This window comes from Oryctolagus cuniculus, chromosome 4 (assembly GCF_964237555.1).
Source record: "Oryctolagus cuniculus chromosome 4, mOryCun1.1, whole genome shotgun sequence".
In the NCBI taxonomy this organism is placed as follows: domain Eukaryota; kingdom Metazoa; phylum Chordata; class Mammalia; order Lagomorpha; family Leporidae; genus Oryctolagus; species Oryctolagus cuniculus.
Window position 1 is genome coordinate 83646354 of NC_091435.1, and position 20688 is coordinate 83667041.

Consider the following 20688-nt stretch of genomic DNA (forward strand, 5'->3'; position numbering starts at 1 on the left):
TGCTAGCTTCCTAGACACATTAGCACAAAGCCGACTGGAAGTGGACAGCCGGGACTTGAAGCAGCATTCTACCATGGCATGCTAGTGTCACAAGTGGTGGTTTGCATATTTTTAAGCCATATTTCTACATTAAAATGGCTTGGGTAATTTATGGTGGCTAATTCATATTCAGAAAATTAAACTTCCTCATAGTCATCATCAGATTAAGTGAAAATAAATAATTGAATAATGTTTGATTATTCAGTCAGTAAATATTTATCAAGTGTATTTTCCAAGCTAGACTCACAAAAGCCCACACCTTGTAGTGCCAGCACTTGTGAAGTTTAGCGTTTAGCAGCTGACACTGAACAAAAGCATTTATCAATTAACTATTGAATTACAGTTGCAATAAGCAGTATGAAATAAAAATCTTGTGAAAGGAAACACTGCTTTAAAATAAATAAAGGGCAAAAAATGAAGGCTGTAGTTCCTGTCTAATCCTTATGGGTATATGGGTCAGTAATATTTCAGTACAGTCATTAACACACTGCTTTAAGCTTGTTGAATATGTTAAAATATATAATTTTGCAGTCTGTAAATTTCATTTTGCCTGTTTGTCCTTGACAGATGGAACTGCTAGCATTCAAGGCACTATATAGAAACTACAAAATGGATCCATGTCCTATCTATAAAGAGATCATGTAACAAATTTCTCTTACTCAGTTCTTCAATTTAAGCTAATTTAATTTACATTGATACCAGTTTTGTACTTTTGTTAACAGACTTTTTTTTTTTTTTTTTTTTTTTTTTTTTTTAAAGAGCAGTTTCAGTGGGCTGACATTGTGGTGTACTGGGTTAAGCTGCCGCTTGGGAGACCTGCATCCCATATTTGTGCAGGTTCGAGTCCCGGCTGCTCCACTACCAATCCAGCTCCCTGTTAATGCACTTAGGAAAGCAGCAGAAGATGGCTCAAGTCTTTGGGCTCCTCCACCCACATGGGAGACTCGAATGAAGTTGCTAGCTTCTGGCTTCAGCCTGGTCCAGCCACAGCCACAGCCACAGCCACAGCACAGCCACAGCCACAGCCTTTGCAACCACTTGGGGAGTAAAGCAGCAGATGGAAGATGGAAGATGGAAGATGGAAGAAGGAAGATCTCTCTCTCCCCATTTAACTTTGCCTTTCAAATAAAATAAGCCTTTGCAGAAAAAAAAAAAATGGTTTCAGGTTCACAGCAAAACTGAATGGCAAGTACCTCAAGCTCCCATATGCCCCACCCCCAGCCCACCAATTATCAACATCCCTGCGCCAGAGTGGCTATATTTGTTACAATCAATCAACCTATACTAATATATCATTATCACTCAAAGTGATACTTTACAGTAGGGTTCATTCTTGGTGTTGCAAATTCAAGTGGTTTTTACTATAATGACATGCATCCTTCACTATTGTATCATGCAGAATAACTGCACTGTCCCCCAAATCCTCTAGACTACCTATTCTACCTAATGCCTCTCTAAACTGTGGCAATCATTGTACTTTTTTTACTGTCTTCATAGTATGTCTTTCCCAGAATGTCATAAAGTTGGAATTATACAGTATGTAGCCTTTCCAGATTTGTTTCTTTCACTTATTAATATGCATTTGATATTCTTCCATATCTTTCTGTGGCTTCATAGCTTATTCCAGCATTCAGTAATAATCTGTCTGAATGTACACTTTATTTCCATTCACCTACTGAGGAACACGTTGGCTGTTTTCAGAGTTCAGCAATTATGAACAAGACTGGTGGGATTTTGTGGGGACCTAAGATTTTAATACATTTCAGTAAATATCAAGGAATCCAACTGCCAGATGAAGCTGGCATTCTGTCTAGCAGTTAAGATGCCTACATTCCATATTGGAGTACTTGGGTTTGATTTCCAGCTCCAGTTCCTGACTCTAGCATTCTACCATTTTCAATCCTAGGAAATCTCAGTGCTGGTTCAAATAACTGACTTCCGGCCATCCACAGGAGACCTGGATTTCATTGGCTCCACCTAAGCTCCCAGCTATTGTAGGCATTAAGGGAGTGAAAGAGCAGATGGGAGTAGTCTTACTTTCTTTTTTTTTTTTTTTTTTTTTTTTTTTTTTTTTTTTTTGACAGGCAGAGTGGACAGTGAGAGAGAGAGACAGAGAGAAAGGTCTTCCTTTGCCGTTGGTTCACCCTCCAATGGCCGCCGCGGCCGGCGCGCTGCGGCCGGCGCACCGCGCTGATCCGATGGCAGGAGCCAGGAGCCAGGTGCTTTTCCTGGTCTCCCATGGGGTGCAGGGCCCAAGCACCTGGGCCATCCTCCACTGCACTCCCTGGCCACAGCAGAGGGCTGGCCTGGAAGAGGGGCAACCGGGACAGAATCCGGCGCCCCGACCGGGACTAGAACCCGGTGTGCCGGCGCCGCAAGGCGGAGGATTAGCCTAGTGAGCCGCGGCGCCGGCCTAAGTAGTCTTACTTTCAAATAAGTTTTTGAAAGCTTACATAAAATTACTTCTTATCTAACCTTTATTTGCATGTTTTTCTCAAGCTAGATCTATTGTACTAGTTCTTTAAGTATCATTTAAGCATAGTTTTGAGTATTTTATACACAAAAGTAAAACTTTTTTTTTTTAAAGATTACTTACTTATTTGTGAGGCAGAGTTATATAGAGAGGGGGGCACAGAGAAAGAGGTCTTTCTTTTCCCAGGTGGCTGCAATGGTCAGAGCTGGGTGGATCAAAAGCCAGGAGCCAGGAGCTTCCTCTGGGTCTCCCACATGGGTGCTCAGATCAGCTTCCATTTCTTTCCCAGGTCACCAACAGAGAGCCAGCTAGGAAGTGGAACAGCTGGGACTTGAACCAGCGCCCAAATGGGATGCCAGCATTGCCGGCAGAGGCTTAACTTACTATGCCACTGTGCTGGTCCCGGCTGTAAAATTTTCAAAGAAATGGAGGAAATGGGTAAAAAACATATAATAGAGAATCAGGTAGTACTGAGTGCTATGAAGAATAAGAAAGGTAAGAAGACAGACTAATGCTTGGGGAGAAGGGATGCTACCTTATGGGAAAGTAAGAAAGGAGGCAGGGTCTGCTGCTACAGTTGAGGTAAACAATTAACTGAATCAGTACTTGTGAAGTGTTGAGATGGTCAGACTATAAATATACCCTGAACAATATGTTATTATACTGGATATGGAGCAAAGACAAAAGGAATAGAAAGTGATTACGATGGTGGTTTGGTACACTGAATGAAGATGACTGAAATAAAATTATAAAGTCTCTTTATGTTAACTGTCAGACACTTAAACCAAGTGGAGATACTGAATAGAAAGGGATTTGCTCTGAGCTAAATGGTATTTGAAAGCACAGGATTGGATGAGAGTACCTGAAATGTGAGTACCATAAGAGAAGTTCAAGGACTGAACCTAAAGACACTCTACCATTTAGCAGTAGGAAAAAGGAGATTACTATAAAGAGAACTGAGCTTAGTAGAGTATCAGAAGGGCAGCACCCAGGAGTCAAAGGAGTAATCAACTGTCTTAAATCAATTAAAACAAACACTGAGAATTCATTATTGGATTTGATAATTTATCACAAAAGGTAATTTAATACAATGGGGGCTTTGGGGGGCAGTTACTTGTTTTAATGAAATGTATTACAGCCGAAATGTATCCTGATGGGAATCCTTCAGGATAGAGGAAAAGACAGATGATACAATGAAGACAAGCAAGAGTTTCAGAAGTCCTTGAATAGTCAAAGGGACTATCACTTAGTACAGAAGTGAAGGATGAATTTTAGAAACACAGATGGTTCCTCTGTTTCAACAGGCTGTAAGACAAAGCAAGATTATGGAGATAGAGACTCAAGAAACAGGTATCGAAAGTTTAATGTCATTCTAGGAGTTGTGTAGGATGTAGAGTTGTAATTATCCAAGGTTAGATCTCACCAATGCAATTAAAGGCACTGTTTAGATCATGAACCATGGAATCTGATCAAGGCAAGGGGGTTTGTGACAACAAACAAAAGCATGATAGATAATGAAGAGGTGGATTCAAAATCTTAAGAGGATTTAAAAAAAATTATCATTGTGGGAGTACTACAGGAAAGGAGCTGAAAAGAAAGGAAATGCTGGTCAGTTTGAAATGTTGGCAACAGCAAACAGAAACTACTTTTGTAGTATATTTGATGGTAATGAGAGAGTGGATTACTCAAGTGAAAGAAAAATCAAGATCCCTTAGGGTAAGAATATCAAAGAAGTGAGAAGTCAAAAATTTTGTATGGATGGATCAAAGAACTGAAAATCACTAAGGATGATTTCAAGAATAGTGAACAGAGGAAAGATAGCAAAACAGGTTCTTAAACCATCAATTAGTAATTACTAAGAGTGACTGGGAGAGATGCAGATGACTAGAAAAGGAGGGGAATTAGAAAATACTGCCTGATGAAAAAAAAAAGTTTTAAAAAGAAAGAGATACAATAATCCCAAAATACCGATGATAAGCAAAGACAGACACCAATTCCATCTGTTGGTCTCATGGTACATGTGGTGTGGCAGTTTCACTTTTTGTGAGGGATGCGGGTCTGTGTGTGTGTGTGTGGGGGGGTGTCATGGTTTTTTCTTAGAAGAATGCCAGGTTTCTAAGAGAGAAAGGCAGGTGAGATGAACCATCATAGGAGAGGATATGCATAAAGGAGATTTTGATGATGACAAATTAGAAGTCCCAAAGGACAGACTGAAGAGGTTTATGTGGTTATGGGTAAATGGGAGTTTAAAGCAGATAAGGGATATACCACAGGAACAAAGGGGTAGCGAAATGAGTGAGAGTGACCTGGAAAGTCTGCTCTTTCTGTGGTAACTGAGGCTAAAAGGGAGTGTAAAATCTAAGGATATTCCTGATACATTTGAGGAAGCTTGGAATGGAGTGGGTAATCAGTTCAATTTAATTATCTACTGATGACTAGTTGTTGGCAATTTGCAGCAGGCAATGTTGGGAGCGGCAACAAGGTTAGGGACTTGGTCCCATCAATAATTTGAGGGCTGTCTGGCACCTGGCCCTTAAATCCCTCAATTAAAGGCGTTCAGATCTGTGGTTCTTTAAAAAAAAAAAAAAAAAAAAAGATTTATTTTTATTTATTTGAAAGGCAGAGTTACAGAGAGGCAGAGGCAGAGGCAGAGGCAGGTCTTTCATCCGTTGGTTCACTCCCCAAATGGCTGCAACAGCCAGAGCTGTGACAATCTGAAGCCAGGAGCCTGGAGCTTCTTCCAGGTCTCCCATTAGGATGCAGGGGCCCAAACACTTCAGTCATTTTCTACTGCATTCCCAGCCACGTTAACAAAGAGATGCATCGGAAGTGGAACAGCCGGGACTCACTGGCCCCAGATCTGTGGTTCTTAAAAAACTGGACAGCTTGTACTTAAAGTTAACTTATCCTGTAAACAACATTTATTAAATACTTGAATGTACTATATCACCGTAGGTTCTGTAATTCCTGTATTTTAATTTGTCCAGAGAGTTCAGGAGATAGGGAATTCAAAAATAAGTAATGGCTGCACCTATTTCTAATGTAGCACTTACTATGTGCTACGTACAATTCCAAGTAAGCTATATATTATCAAATCATTTATATTAAATGATAAATATTAAGTCATTTAATGAGATTAATTCTATTACTGACTCCATTTGGGGGACAAAAAATATCCAATGCATATCTCTAAAAATTAAATCCTTTGTAATTCAAAATCTGTTTGAGACAAATAGTATTCTTTTTATAATACAAATTAACCTACTGTTAACCTATATGAACCTCTGTTTTTCCATACAGGTATTTGAACAAAGTTTTCCTGTATTTTAAGTTAGGATTATTCTTCTAAGCAAATTATTCAACTCATATAGCTAATATTTGCTTTTATGAAAATATTACCAATTCTACTTCAGTTCTGACAAATCTCTGTGTCTGTTCCATGCTATCCTAGGAATAAAGAATTGTTACTTTCAGTTTAATTTGGCATGTTAATAGTTTTAGGAGAAATGTTTTGCATATTTATAATGATCTACTTTAGGGATTTGAGTACATTTTATAGTACAGGGCTATTTGGTATCAAGTGATCCTAAAATAAAAATGGGAGGGATGCAGAGATGAGGAATCAAGAAGAGCGTGACAATGCACAGGCTACTTTTTCTGTACTATATTTATGTTAAAAATTAAAGACGTAAGTGGTATGAAGCCCAAAATAGAAAAACTTATGCCAAAGGAAGTAAATTTACAAGGAACTAATGTTAACAAACATCCCCAAAAAGCCACATGTAAAATTGTGCGATACAATCAAATGATAAAAATTAAGAGACAAAGCTTATGATGTATATACTTATACATCTGGATGTATACTTATACTACTGGATGGGGAACTGAAAGGGGTGAAGAAATCACATGAGCGTGGATTTATATGGCTTGGGAGTAGTAAGAAGAATGGAGGGGAGGAGAAGGGAAGTCAAAGAAGAGACATGATCCTGTGGAAAAAAAGGCATTTGTGAGAACAGATTCGATAAATACAGGTATCTAAGAGGCATTAGATTAGGTACCCGATTTTAGAAGGCCATGAAAGAACAACAGTCAAGGTGGCTGAAAAAAAAATTAATTCTATAAATACTTATGGAGCATCACCTAGAAGAAGCTGAATGTCTTGCATAAGTTTATAATAATTTGGTTTCCTTATCATGCCGAAAAACAGTAAAGACTTTCTACTACATTACAGATTACAGCAGAACCTGGCAATAATCTTAGTTCTATGAACTGAATACCTCCAGACATGCAATTTAATATTAATCAGTAAGGTGAGTAAATTTTCTTTTTATTTACTTACAATGGGTATCTGGAAGGATATTACATCAGAGTAAATATTTTCATATTAATAAACTTGATTTAATAACATTTTTTCAGTCTGCTAAAAGTGTCATGTGATCTAGTTATAATGAATTACATTAAAGGTTAATTTTCCTATCAAATCTTAGAAAAGAGTATTTCTGTCAACACTGAAATAGGAGACTTCTGTTATGACAGTACAAAACACTATCACACTATCATATTCATAAGTATGTAGTATATGCTCAATAAATTATGATAATTCATTAATCTACTTTATTTATAACAATACACAAGTATCTCTGGTACTACAAAACAGAACTGCCAGCTGTAAGTCAGTCAAAGAAACAGAAAACTGTATTTCAGCATTAATTAAGATCCATATATGTCATTCTCAGTCTCATTATATCCTATACTATAAAATGAACATTAGTGAGTTATTTAAAAAAACTTGGATATGTAAACTAGTCAATTCATCAGTTAGAAAAATGCATAAAATGAAATGTTAGAACTCCAGAGCAGGAAAAAAAGAGAAGCTAAAACTTCTGACCTAATGTCCATACTTTTAGAGGTGAACTGTAAAGGTAATGAAAAAGATTATTATCAGGAAAGAGGTCTGAAAGAAAAAAACTAATATTTATCAGTATATAGAAATTATCTGACTCAAAGTGGGGTGGAAGACAAAATTTTAAGTGGTTTTGTAGGATCAACTGTAAATAGAGCTCACATTTCTATTTTATGTAATATGATATTCCAACTCTAATTCTGTGGCTCTAACAGTTTTATATGTGAACTATTTTCAATGTTATTTCATTTGTATGCCCCTTTTAAGATGAAGTACAGACATATCAATGGCTGTATGTGTATATATTATACTCATGGTATAGTGTATATATTTATGTAAGCTATATATAAACACATATAGATGTAATGTCGTCTTTCTTGATAACAGAAAATATCATTAAATACAGATAACAACACTAACCTTCAGTCTTTGATTACAATTACATATATCAAAAAAGGATCCAAAGTCTAGTTAAATTCAATTTAAGAATGAAATCAATCATTGCCCCTCATTAAGTTTTGACTATAAACAACCTCAGTGCTAATATGAAAATAATCTCTACCACAGTATTTCTCTCAAATACATAAAAAAACAAGTAATTTCCTAAGAAAGTTGATATTATTTGAAAATTAATTATTAAAAGATAATTTTGTATCAAAAATAATAAAGAAGCTATGACAGTTACAATTTATTTTTACTGTGCTGCTGCTAATTATTAAATAAACCAAAAAAGACAGGTTTAAAGAAATTTATTTTAAAAAGGCCTTAAGAAATATGTATATACATATTTTGCTTATTTAAATATTATTGATGACCAAAGACAAAAGCACTCTGTTTTCAAATTAGACTAATTCTCATCCTTTTATTTTTACTAAAGTTGGATGAGTTTCTGTTAAAAATATATTTTAAAATATGAACATCCCCAAACCATTCTTAAACCAAACAAAAGATATTTCATTTAATTACTAAATTTATTTTCTATTATTCTTCCTATATAATCAATACTCACTTCTTCACACTTTTTTTTTTATATTTGGGATACTTTTAATGTTTGTTCATCTCTTTAAATTGTGATTCGAACATGTGAAAAAAAAATTTCCCATGACTGTGTAATTACACATAGGTTTACCAATTCAAATTAACTATAGATCATATATATGATCATATATATTTAAAGAAATGAAAAAAATTTTTAAATCCCCTGAATGAACCATAATTTAACATAATTTTAAGACACAAGTATATGTAATACTAGCCAATCACATTATATATAATATAGTCTTAAAATACTGGAAGATACAAAAATATATTAAATTATTTTTTATTTTCTTATTGTAACAATCTCCCTAATATTATTTAATAACACAAAAACTAAACAAACAGGAATTTTCTTTGGTCAGACATTTTCTATAGCATTTAACAGTCTAAAAATAAGGAGACAAACATTTACAGTTTACATCTGTTTATGTATCAACAGCCTTTTATTTTTATAAAAGCCATTCAACACAATCTGAAGTGTTTTGTTTGGCATTACGTAAGAGCATAAGAAAAAATATTTTTTGTTCCCCATTTTGTGCTAGATAGATGGACTGAAAACATATATTTCTGCGCAGCCAAGGTTTCAGAGCATATTTTTTAGATAAAAAATACATTCCAAGACATTTTTGCAAAGCAAATGTGAACAGATAAATATATTGAAAATAATTTCAACAAGTGGTATGTTACCTGGGTGGAGCTGGTGGCTACCGAGATGCAGTCAATAAAGCTGTGTCTTCGAGTAAAAAATGCAACTATCTGCTGCCAGCGTGAAGGTTCTGGCTCAGCTTGCAGTTCATCTGATGAGCCCTTTTTTGCCCAGTGTTTCTGCTTTGGGCCTACTGAGCCATGGCTAGAGCTAGTATTGCCTCCTCGGCTGGCGCGAGAGTACAGAAGTGTGTTGTTTCCGAAAATGTAATTCATCTCTGCAGCCCTGCAGGTGGTTGCCAAGCAGTCTTACTTCTCTACCAGCTGCTGAGTGGTGAATGATCGGTAAGAACTGCAGCTAGAATTACAGCATCATCACTTGTAGATCAGGGAAAACAAAAACCGTGAGAAATGATGCTCATTTTCTCTGTAATTTCTTCCTATGAAAGAGCTTGTATCTTCCCTCTGTACCTGTTAGCTGTATGATGGCTGAGTTTATTTTTGCAGATAAAAAAGACGACATAAGGTGGATTTCTTTCTCGTGATTATTTTTTCACCAGCGTCTGCAGGAACTAAAAGCTGTTCTTTTGTTAGCTGATAACTAGACGGACTGAAATCCAGGAAGTGAGGTCGATTAGCAGGTAAAGAAGGATGTTATAAACACTGGACTACCAAGACCCTTTGGGGCTGCCTGATTTAATGCATGGGGTGGAGAAACCCTGAATTACGAGTTTCAATCACTGTCTGTAGTAAAATTCAATGGCATCTTTACTGGTTACATAAATTATAAATATGGACTGAATTTAAGAAATATGAGAGGATTCTTTCAGCCAATAGTTCTGAATGTTAAAATAATTCCACTAAAGAGAACCTTTGACATTCACATGCAAATTTCTACATCAGGAAGGATCTTAAATTATTTAGCACTGGTTCTAAGTTTTTTAAAGGCACAATCAACATTAAACTCTGAGGATCTGATGACAGAGAGAAATCCATTTGTAATATAACATGAGTATGTAATACATTGATTTTTTCATACTTTGAAATTTGAGCCTGGACACAGATTAATTAACATAACAAACTTAAGGCTTTTGGAACTTTTGTGATAGAAAAGAACTGCTGCAAGATTATCAGCATCATCCTTCTAGTATGTTACAAATATTAAGATCACAAGTTTGTGGCCAGTCCTGTAGTACCGTGGTTAAGCCGCCATATGCAGGGGCCAGCAGCCCATATGGGTGCAGGTTTGAGTCCTGGCTATTCCACTTCCTATCTAGCTCCCTGCTATAGTGCCTGGAAAAGCAGTAGAAGATGGCCCACGTGCTTGGGCCTCTACACCAACTTGGGAGACCCAGATGAAGTTCCTGGCTTTCCTGACTTCGGCCTGCTCAGCCCTACCCAATGCGGCCAATTGGGGAGTGAACCAGCAGACAGAAGATACTCTTTTTTTCTCTCTCTCTTTCCGCCTCTCTCTGTAACTCTGCCTTTCAAATAAATAAAATTAATCTTTAAATAAAATAAAAAAAAAAAGACCACAAGTATATGAGATGGCCATTTAGCTTAGTGGTTAAGATGTGGTATCCCACACTGGTGTGCCTAGGTTTGATACCTGGCTCTGGCTCCAGATTCTAGCTTCTTGCTAATGCAGACCCTGGGGAAGCAGTGGTGATAGCTCTAGTTAACTGGGTTTCTGCCTCCCATGTAGGAGGCCTGGATTGAGTTTCTGGCTCCCAGTTTTGGCCTAGTCTAGCTGTCATTGCCGTCGGCATTTGACAAGTTGATCAGTGGATGGGAGCTTGCTTTCTGTACCTCTGTATGTATATCTCTCTCCCTCCCTCAAATTAAAAAATAAGAAAATATAAAGATTACAAGATTATAATTTGTAAAAATGAGGGATCAAGGCTGGCAAACATTCTAATTTAAGTCCAATACGATGTGTTTTATCTAACAATGTAACTTACATTGTTTGATCACAAAATGGACATTTCTCAACACCTAATATCTTCTCTGTATTTCTCAATACAGTAGTTAACCTCAGAATTGATTGGGGAGCTAATTTAAAATTAAAAATGATATATCCTCTCCCCATTAGAATTTTTAGGGGTAGAAGAAACCTGGAAATTATTTTTTTATTTAATGGTGGAGGAATCTCTTGGTGGTTTACTCCCCACATGCCCAGGGCGAAGAACTCAATCTGGGTCTCCCATGTGGGTGGAGGGGACCCAACCACTTAAGCTGTCTCCCACTGTGCAAACTACTAGGAAGCTGAAACTGGGAATGGGTCTGGGATCTAACCTACCTACTGATACTGGATGCAGGCATCTCAAATGGCAGACTGACCAATGTACCAAATGCCTAACCCAGAATTTCTGCTTTACAAAAATCCCTAAGCAATCAAAAGTTTGAGACCCAGACTCCTAAGCCTGTTCTCGAAACACTGCTATGCTAGTATATATGACAACATATGGTCATTTTAAAACAGCATTATTAATAAAAATTACTTGATAATTTACTAATGGCTAAGAAATTCAATTTTTAAGTTGATATGGGCACATCATAAGTCCCATCCTCAGCCATGGATATTTTTTCAGATGTGGACAAAGTTCTGCTTACCTATGTACATATCAGTACCAACTAGATGCAGCCTACTGGCAAATAACATTGGCAAATTAAAACTCTGAGGTTCCATTGCAAATCCTGGCTCAGCAAGAAAAGATGTCAATGCTGTCTCTATAGATTGCTCCCTAAGATACAGACACATGCCCAACAAGGGTGGAGAGCCATGTGGGACCCTTGGAGTAAGATGTTTCATGACCAAGATAACACAGAAATTTTGATGTTTTTTCAAAAGCACTGTGTAGGCCACGGCATGTAATCTGTAACTCTGAACAGATCGATCCTATCTAATTGGACGTAGATGAAAAGTGGAAAGCATAAAAGACAAGACAGACGGGACTGGCCACCATATGGGCGCCGGTTCCTGTTCCGAATACTCCTCTTCCAAGCCAGCTCTCGGCTATGGCCTGGGAAAGCAGTAGAAGATGGCCCAAGTGCTTGGGTCCCAGAAGAAGCTCTTGGTTCCTGGCTTTGGATAGGCCTAGCTCCGGCTGTTGTGGCCATTTGGGAGTGAACCAGCAGATGCAAGATCTTTCTACTTCTTTCTCTCAAAGAAACAAAAGGTAAGACAGACAACTGATAACCTTTACTGAAGGAAAAAATGAAATCACTTGAAAAAAATTAAAGTTTTACTATGGACAGGGTAGACTATAAAGCATTGGTTAATGTGGATTATACAAGTGCTGCAGTAACTGGTGTGGAAGCAAAACATGTGCCTTCATCCACATTCCATGAAAACTCAGGGAAAGAAGAAAAAACAAAAACAAAATATGAGAATGAATATAGGTTTTGCTATTCTGGGTTAGAATGGATGACAATTCTGAATACAAATGTTGAAGGTAAATCTCTTGCCTCAAGTTGCAAACACGATCAATATACAGACAAAACTGGTAGCCCTTAGTGTACAGATTTATCCTGGAGAACTCAAGAGTTTGAATACAATCTAAGGTTTAAGATCACTCCAGCTGGCGCTTCCCTGAAGTACAGTGAAGAAACACTCCTCTCCATGTATGAATTTGCTATTCATCTCCACTCATATCAAGAAAACAAGCTTCTTCATGAATATGTGCTGTCATCTGAGCCACAAAAATCTATGATCAACTCATTCATTACCTGCTACTTAATGAAAACCTAAATCACAACTGGTTTCAGCAGCCTTAGAATAGCCTCCCTCACTATGTAGCACAGCTGAAAGATAATCTCTATTAAAATAAAAGTTCATTAAAAGAAAAACCAGAAAGCCTATTTAAAATAATGAATTAAAAATATGTGCCATAAATGCCAAAAACACTCTTAATATTTCAAAATAAAATACAAAAAATTAAAATTTTTTTCCTGTACAGTCCTTTTTCAATAATATAACCTATAGAGCTCTAGCCTAAACTATAGAGGGTTGTTTAATTTAGTAAATTAAGTACATATATTCGGTAAATTACATAACTTAGAAATGATTACAAAAAATTTATGACTGAGAAACATGTATTTTATTAATATCAAATAAAAGTAAAGACAGTTCAAAATTTATATAGAACATGTCCACAATTATTTATACACATCTCTAAACTTACAAATAAACCCACAAGTCTGTAGGGATAGTGACAAGTATCAACTAGTTTTAGTGGAAACTTTTAAAAGATTGAAGGACAAGCAGAAAAACAATACTGAAGTCCTAAAATACTACTACTGCTGTTGCTACCAAGTAACGACAAAACTAATGTACTATAAAAGCAATGCAGTAGGCATTTTTCTTATCTCTTTATAATCTGAGCTATTAAATTTCAAAACATACAATTGTACTGAGATTAAGACTAAACTGAAAAGACTGATAAATAGATTTGTTATCTAAAAACCCTGATTACTTACACACACACACACACACACACACACATCCCTTCTGTATGAGCACCATCTAGTGGCCATACTGTAGGGAAACCATGCTCACCTTACTACCACAGGGATATTTTCCACAGGAGAAAAGGAAAAACTGGTATGTTCAAGGCTAGCACTGTAGTGCAGCGGGTTAAGCTGCTGTTTTTGACACTGGCATCCCATAATAGTGTGCCAGTTCAAGTCCTTGCTGTTCTGCTTTTAATTCACCTTGCTAATGCACTTGGGAAGGCAGAAGATGGCCCAAGTACTTGGGCCTCTGCCACTCACATGGGAAATCTGGATGGGGTTCCTGGTTTCCGGTTTTAGCCTGGCCCAGCCCTGACTATTGTGATCATTTGGGGAGTGAACCAACAGATGGAAGATATCTCTCTCTCTCTCTCTCTGTCACTCTGCCTTAACAAATTTTAGAAATTCGTATCTTCATATTTAGATTTTCATAAATTTATATTTAATATGCTTCAGAGTTATGAAAACAAACTTGATCTCAATTAGTGCTAACTATGTATTTCAAAGAGGAAAGACTTTACTCCTGCAATATTCAACTCAAAAGGTTTATACTTGCTTACATCCATTCTTCTGGCTCCCCTAATTCTCACAATTTTTTAAAACCGCCAAGAGATGCTGGTTATTTCATTTTTAAAAATTTTTATTTATTTATTTAATTTTTTTGACAGGCAGAGTGGACAGTGAGAGAGAGACAGAGAGAAAGGTCTTTTTTTGCCGTTGGTTCACCCTCCAATGGCTGCCGCGGCCAGCACGCTGCGGCCGGCACACCGCACTGATCCGATGGCAGGAGCCAGGTACTTATCCTGGTCTCCCATGTGGTGCAGGGCCCAAGCACCTGGGCCATCCTCCACTGCACTCCCTGGCCACAGCAGAGAGCTAGCCTGGAAGAGGGGCAACCGGGACAGAATCCGGCGCCCCGACCGGGACTAGAACCCGGTGTGCCGGCACCGCAAGGTGGAGGATTAGCCTAGTGAGCCGCGGCACCGGCCCGTATTTTCACTACTACTCTTCATCTTCAGGCTAGAAGACACCCTTAGCATAACAACTTGCTCATATACCCCTATTCTTTCTTTGATTTCAAGTTCCTCCAAAAATATTTACTTTGGAGTCGGTGGGGTCCAGCAGGTTAAGCTGCTGCTTCTAATGCCAGTGCTGTGTAACAGAGTGCCCATTTGAATCCAATGGCTCCAATTCCAGTCCAGCTCCCTGCTAATGCGTCTGTGAAGACAGCAGAAGATGTTCCAAGTGTCTGGGTCCCTCTCACTCATATGGGAGACCAGGATAAAAGTTCTTGTCTCCTGGTTTCAGTCTTGTCCAGTCCTGTTTTATGTGGGGAATGAACCATGAGATAGAAGATTTCTGTTTCACTCTCTATGACATTGCCTTTCAAATAAATAAATCTTAAAAACGTTTACTTTGCCTATTCCCTAGTTTGAACATAATTTTCTCTACAATTTGAAGATAAAAAACAAAATATGAATTCTTTTGTTTCCTCAATGACCACTGCACCGCATACTTAATAATGCCACCACACTGCCTTCCTTGTCATTTCATCTAGATTGGAATCTACTTTGAAAAAGGCTGGAGGCTTGCTTGTTTATTTGTTGTATTGACTGTTCTGATCACTTTCCCTAATTCCCAGCTCATTTTCTGTATTAGGAATCTTGACAGTGTTCTTGTAAAAGCCTGAGTCGTTTTCTTCCTCATTACATTTTTTACCCTTGTACAACCAATTTCCTTCTTGAGATTCTTCCCAACATGGAAAGGTTTCCCTTTCACAGTCTTAAACCATGAAATCATAATCACCTTTATGCGAAGCACTGAATAAAGTACTTTAATTTGCTATCTTATTTCACTCTTTATTTCAGTAATGAGAACTGCCACCCTCACCAGTGGTGAGGTTCCACTAGAACCTAATGAATTATTTCATAGCACTATTTCATAATTCACTTTGGTGAATCCTTTACAGGGACACTCATCAGGTCACAATAAACGCCCTTTACACTTTGCCCTCATTTCCTAACAGGCACCTCAAAATCAGCTACAACATCATAGATTTTCCTGCATTTCTAAAGTTTTCTTGTACTAATTTTAATTACTACCCCAATAATTGCCTCCAACTCTGACTTGACATTTTGTATATCCTTCAACACGTTGTTCAAATGTCAAATTTTTTGTTCAGAAAACTAATAATTTATTTTTTCCTATTTCTAATGTTACATTACCTTGTGTTGTAACCTTTCCTTTAAAAAACTACTAATCACTGAATCCTAACAAAGTCAGTCACGTAGATGTTTAATAAGTATCTGTTATATGCATATATTTATTGCATGTCCAACAAATCAAATATATTCTAGCAGCTGGCTTTCAAAGCAAGCATCCATTAAATGAAAAATTTACTTTTTACCATTAGCTTTTCTTACAATTATAAAGAGTGAAGCAGTACCTAATTTACATTCTATTCTGCAAACCACTACTATTCAGATACTTTCTCAAATTAAAAAAAGCAATAATCCATATGCTCAGCTCTATGTGTAACATATTGGTTGTTTGCATAATTCCAAACCACAATACTATAATAATTATTTTATTAAGTGCTTGCCATAGTAAGGAGAGGTAGGAGAAGCAGGAAGAAATTCCCCAACCAGGACAGCCTTGATAAATCTTAAAATATGATTACATCAGCATTCTGTTAAAAAGTATCTAGAATGTCAAGGACAGTGCTGTGGTGCAGCAGGTCAAAGCCCAGCCTGCAGTGCTGGCAACCCATAGGGGAACCAGTTCGAGTCCTGGCTGCTCCACTTCCATCCAGCTCCCTGCTAATATTCCTTGGAAAGCAGTAGAGGATGGCCCAAGTCCTTGGGATCCTGCATACATGAGGGAGGCCCAGAAAGCAGCTCCTGACTCCTGATTGGCTCAGCGCTGGCTGTTGCAGCCATTTGAGGAGTGAACCAGCAGATGGAAGACCTACCTCTCTCCCTCTTTACCTCTCTATGTAACTCTTTCAAATAAATAAAATAAATCTTTAAAAAAAGAAAGGTATCCAGAATGTGGAAAAATTCATTCAAAAAAATTCATTCAAAAAAATTCATATTCTTTTGACCCAGTAATTTGACTCCCAGAAACTCATTCTAAGAAAATAACTCAAATACTTTGTATGTACAAAGATTATTCATTGTAGCTTTACAAAACCCAATACAATGTAAATAACAAATACTGAACATGGGACACATTCATTAAATTATGTTATAAATAAACTATGTAATATTATATATCATTTTAAACTTTTGAAAATTAAGTTGAAGTTTTTAAAAACTAAAAAGTTGACATATAGTATTACATGGGAAACAGACACGAGACAATATGTACAGTAAGTTTATAACAGGAAAAAAATTCATATAAACAGATGAAAAAGAACTTGGATAATTTTTTCTGCTGAGAATAAAAATCCATTCAGTTCCCAGATATAATCAGCTAGCCAGCAAGAAAAAGGTGGGGAGGAACATATGCTCTACTAGCACCAGAGGTTTATTAATAACCATTTCAAAGGCTCATATTTGTTAATGCTTAAAATAAACTAAAAAAGATGGAATGGCTTACAGAGATTGCCAGATTTCCAGCCACTTCTCAGTGAGGTCACTGATTCATTATCAGAGTATACTAAAATGCTTTCATATTGGTACTTGGGTTAATTTTGCCAAAATGTGTCAGCAAAGCATTACATAAAACTACACAATACTATCACTCAATTAAGAAAATGATGTCAGCAATTGTAAAATGTATACCAATTTCAGAAAAGGTAATATATGGAACAGGTATGTCTTATAACTGAAAAAGGATATTTTAACTTTAATAACATGTTTCCTTAGATAAGCCTTTGTCAAATTTATCTTTAAAAAAGCTGTGAGGGCCATAAAAGTGTATATTTCTTTTCCTAATCTTTTATTCTAAACATAATAATTAACTAAAAATATCTTTCCTGATGCAGAGGAAAAGAGTATTTCAAAGCAGATACCAAAAGGATCAGGTAAAATTTTTCACTCTTTTATCATGAGGAAATTAGGGAATAAGTGGGATTTAAGTACAAGTAAGTATGTTAAAATAATAATGCTTCTAGGCCGGCACCGTGGCTCAATAGGCTAATCCTCCACCTTGCGGCGCCGGCACACCGGGTTCTAGTCCCGGTCGGGGCGCCGGATTCTGTCCCGGTTGCCCCTCTTCCAGGCCAGCTCTCTGCTATGGGCAGGGAGTGCAGTGGAGGATGGCCCAGGTGCTTGGGCCCTGCACCCCATGGGAGACCAGGAAAAGCACCTGGATCCTGGCTCCTGCCATCGGATCAGCGCGGTGCGCCGGCAGCGGCAGCCATTGGAGGGTGAACCAACGGCAAAGGAAGACCTTTCTCTCTCTGTCTCTCTCTCACTGTCCACTATGCCTGTCAAAAAAAAAAAAAAAAAATAATGCTTCTGCTCTAAATACTGAAAATATGTCTCATTCCAGCTGAGGATTAAATAGAGCAATGACATCAGAAATTTACTTTAAAATATCTACAGAGTAGTGCTGGTGTGCTTTTTCAACTGTGTCTGTACAGCAGACCTATCTGGAGGGTGTGCAGAACTCCCAAAAATTTGGTAAACAAGACAAATCAAGTCAGAATCTCTGACATCAATACTTTTTCCTTTTTTTTTAATTTGAAAGAGTTATAAAGAGAGAGAGAGAGAAAGAGAGAGAGAGAGAGAGAGAGATCAATCGATCTTCAATCTGATAGTTCACTCCCCAGTTGGCCTCAACGGCCGGAGCTGTGCTGATCCAAAGCCAGGAGCTTCTCCTGGGTCTCTGGATTGGAAGTGGAGCAGCCAGGCCTCTAACTGGCACAGATAATGAAATGCCGGCACTGCAGGCGGCAGTTACCCTCTACGCCACAGCTCCAATCCCTCAGCTGCCTTTTCTAATAGTATTTGAGTTTATAAATTTTCCTTTGAAAGCACTTTAGCTGTAATATCTCAGAAGTTTTAATATGTAATGTTTTTACATTTCTTTTATTTCTGCTGTGACTTTCTTCTTTTACCTACAAGTTGTTTAGAAGTTTATTAATTTGTAAACACAAAAGACTTTTTTATTCTGTTTTCTTCTGGATTATATTTTCCAATCTCCTTCCTCCTCTTTTTAGCTTGGAAGTTACTAATTTGTTTTCGCTTCCTTTAGTGGTTATTTTAGAAATTTTAATGTACATATGTAACTTTAAAAAGTGTGAAGTCAGTAGATATCTTTTTTTTTTTCCTTTTTTTGAGAGACAGACATATAAATCCATTCACTGGTTCACTCTGTATAGGCATACAACATCTGGGATTTGGTGGGACTATAGCAAAGAGGCATAAACTCAGTCCAAGTCTCCTGTGTGGGTATAAGGGATTCAGTTACCTGTACCATCTTGTGGTTCACATTAGCAGGGAACTGGAATCAGGAGCTGGAGTCAGGGATCCAATCCCAGCACTGTACTGTGGGATGCACGTATCCTAACCACTAGGACAAAAGCCTGCTCTGATGCAGTCATTCTGAGCAGCGTAACAACCCTAAAACAATAGAAGTCAAAGCACTCCCTCTTGCTCTGTATGCTGTTCTTGTCAGCCCTTGCCTGTTTTCTCAATTGAATTAATTTTTGTCTTTATTTAGTTCTAAACTCTCCCAGAGTAAGCACAATTCTTTTACTTCTGATGTTTTGGATTTCTGTTCATTTCTGATTGTTTATTAACTAAAGTCAGTTTGTTCACAGCTAACTCTTGGTCTGTTGGTGGGTATTTTGGTAGTTATTAGGTATGTATGGAGATATAACAACATTGACAGTAATCATGAATAAAATATTTTGTGTAGCCTTTAAGACTGATGGAGCCTCAGCTCTCTGTTATATAAAATGCTCATGCTAAGGCAGATAAAAAATATTTCATTGACAAAATTTTGTTTATCCAGAATCTTCAGAATAATCCCCCAGTCTTGGAGATTAAATCTAAAGTACCTTCCTAAAGGCACCCTCTTCACAGACTTCCTTATCCATATGTAAGGATGTAATGTGACTCTGAATTAATTTATTCAGTTTATGCAGCTAGAAAACTGTGAATTTCACTAATTAAATCTCATCTTGCTATTTAATAGGCCACTAATTTCATCAAAGAATACCTACTTCATTCGTTATGAAAATTGAGAAAACCTAAGTGAACTATCTCCCACGTATTACCCTAATTAAATGCTAGCTGATAAGTTTTTAACATGTAAATTCCTAATTAGCATAATAGACTGCTTGTAGAGTAATGGATCTCAACCATGGTTGAATATGGGAATCACCTAGGGAGCTTTAAAGTTGTTGATGCCTGGGACCAGCAGCGTGGCTTGGCAGGTACTACCCATGTTGCAGACCCACCCAGATGAAGCTCCTGACTTTGGCCTGGCCCAGCACTAGCCATTGTGGCCATCTGGATACTGAACCAGTGAGTGGAAGAATGCTCTCCCTCCCCACCCCCCCGACTCTTTCAAAATAAATAAATCTTTTTAAATATTGATGTTGGGGATGGCACTGTGACGCAATAGGTTAATCCTCCGCCTGTAGTGCCTGCATCCCATATGGGCACTGGTTCTAGTCCTGGCTGCTCCTCTTCTGATCCAGCTCTCTGCTATGGCCTGGGAAAGCAGTAGAAGATGGGCCAAGTCCTTGGGCCCCTGTACCCACATGGGAGGCCTGGAAGAAGCTCCTGGCTCCCGGCTTCTGATCGGCACAGCTCCAGCTGTTGTGGCCAACTAGGGAGTGAACCAGTGGATGGAAGACCTCTCTCTCTCCTTCTCTGACTTTCAAATAAATAAGTAACTCTGACTTTCAAATAAATAAATAAATCTTAAAAAAAAAAAAGAAAAGAAAAGGCAGCTGATAATGAATGCAAAAAGCAACTGACTTGGAAGTCAGAAAAAGACACATACAAATAGAATAAACTCAAATAAAGCAGAAGGAACAAAAATAATGGTAATGGGGAAAGGAAAAGACAAAAAAATCTATCTCAACTGATTTTTGACTTTTCTATCTCTATTTAGTTTC

The 20688-nt window shown here is 37.5% G+C and overlaps 1 protein-coding gene and 1 long non-coding RNA gene across 43 annotated transcripts in view; one reads left to right on the forward strand and one right to left on the reverse strand.

The window, feature by feature from the left end:
* Positions 1–20688, reverse strand: part of DLG1 (discs large MAGUK scaffold protein 1) — a 250407-nt gene that overhangs the window by 134394 nt on the left and 95325 nt on the right. For 6 of the 42 annotated variants that reach the window (XM_008266706.4, XM_002716526.5, XM_051818938.2 and 3 more), the window contains exon 1: positions 9141–10624. The exons of the other annotated variants lie outside the window; for them this stretch is intronic. In XM_008266706.4, the coding sequence (XP_008264928.1) occupies positions 9141–9374 (234 nt within the window). In that variant the 5' untranslated portion in view covers positions 9375–10624. Of the gene's footprint in view, positions 1–9140; positions 10625–20688 lie in introns of those variants that run through there. 42 annotated transcript variants of the gene reach the window in all.
* Positions 763–3439, forward strand: LOC138849309 (uncharacterized). Its single transcript, XR_011387981.1, has 2 exons — positions 763–2066; positions 2458–3439. It is a non-coding gene; the product is annotated as an uncharacterized lncRNA (long non-coding RNA).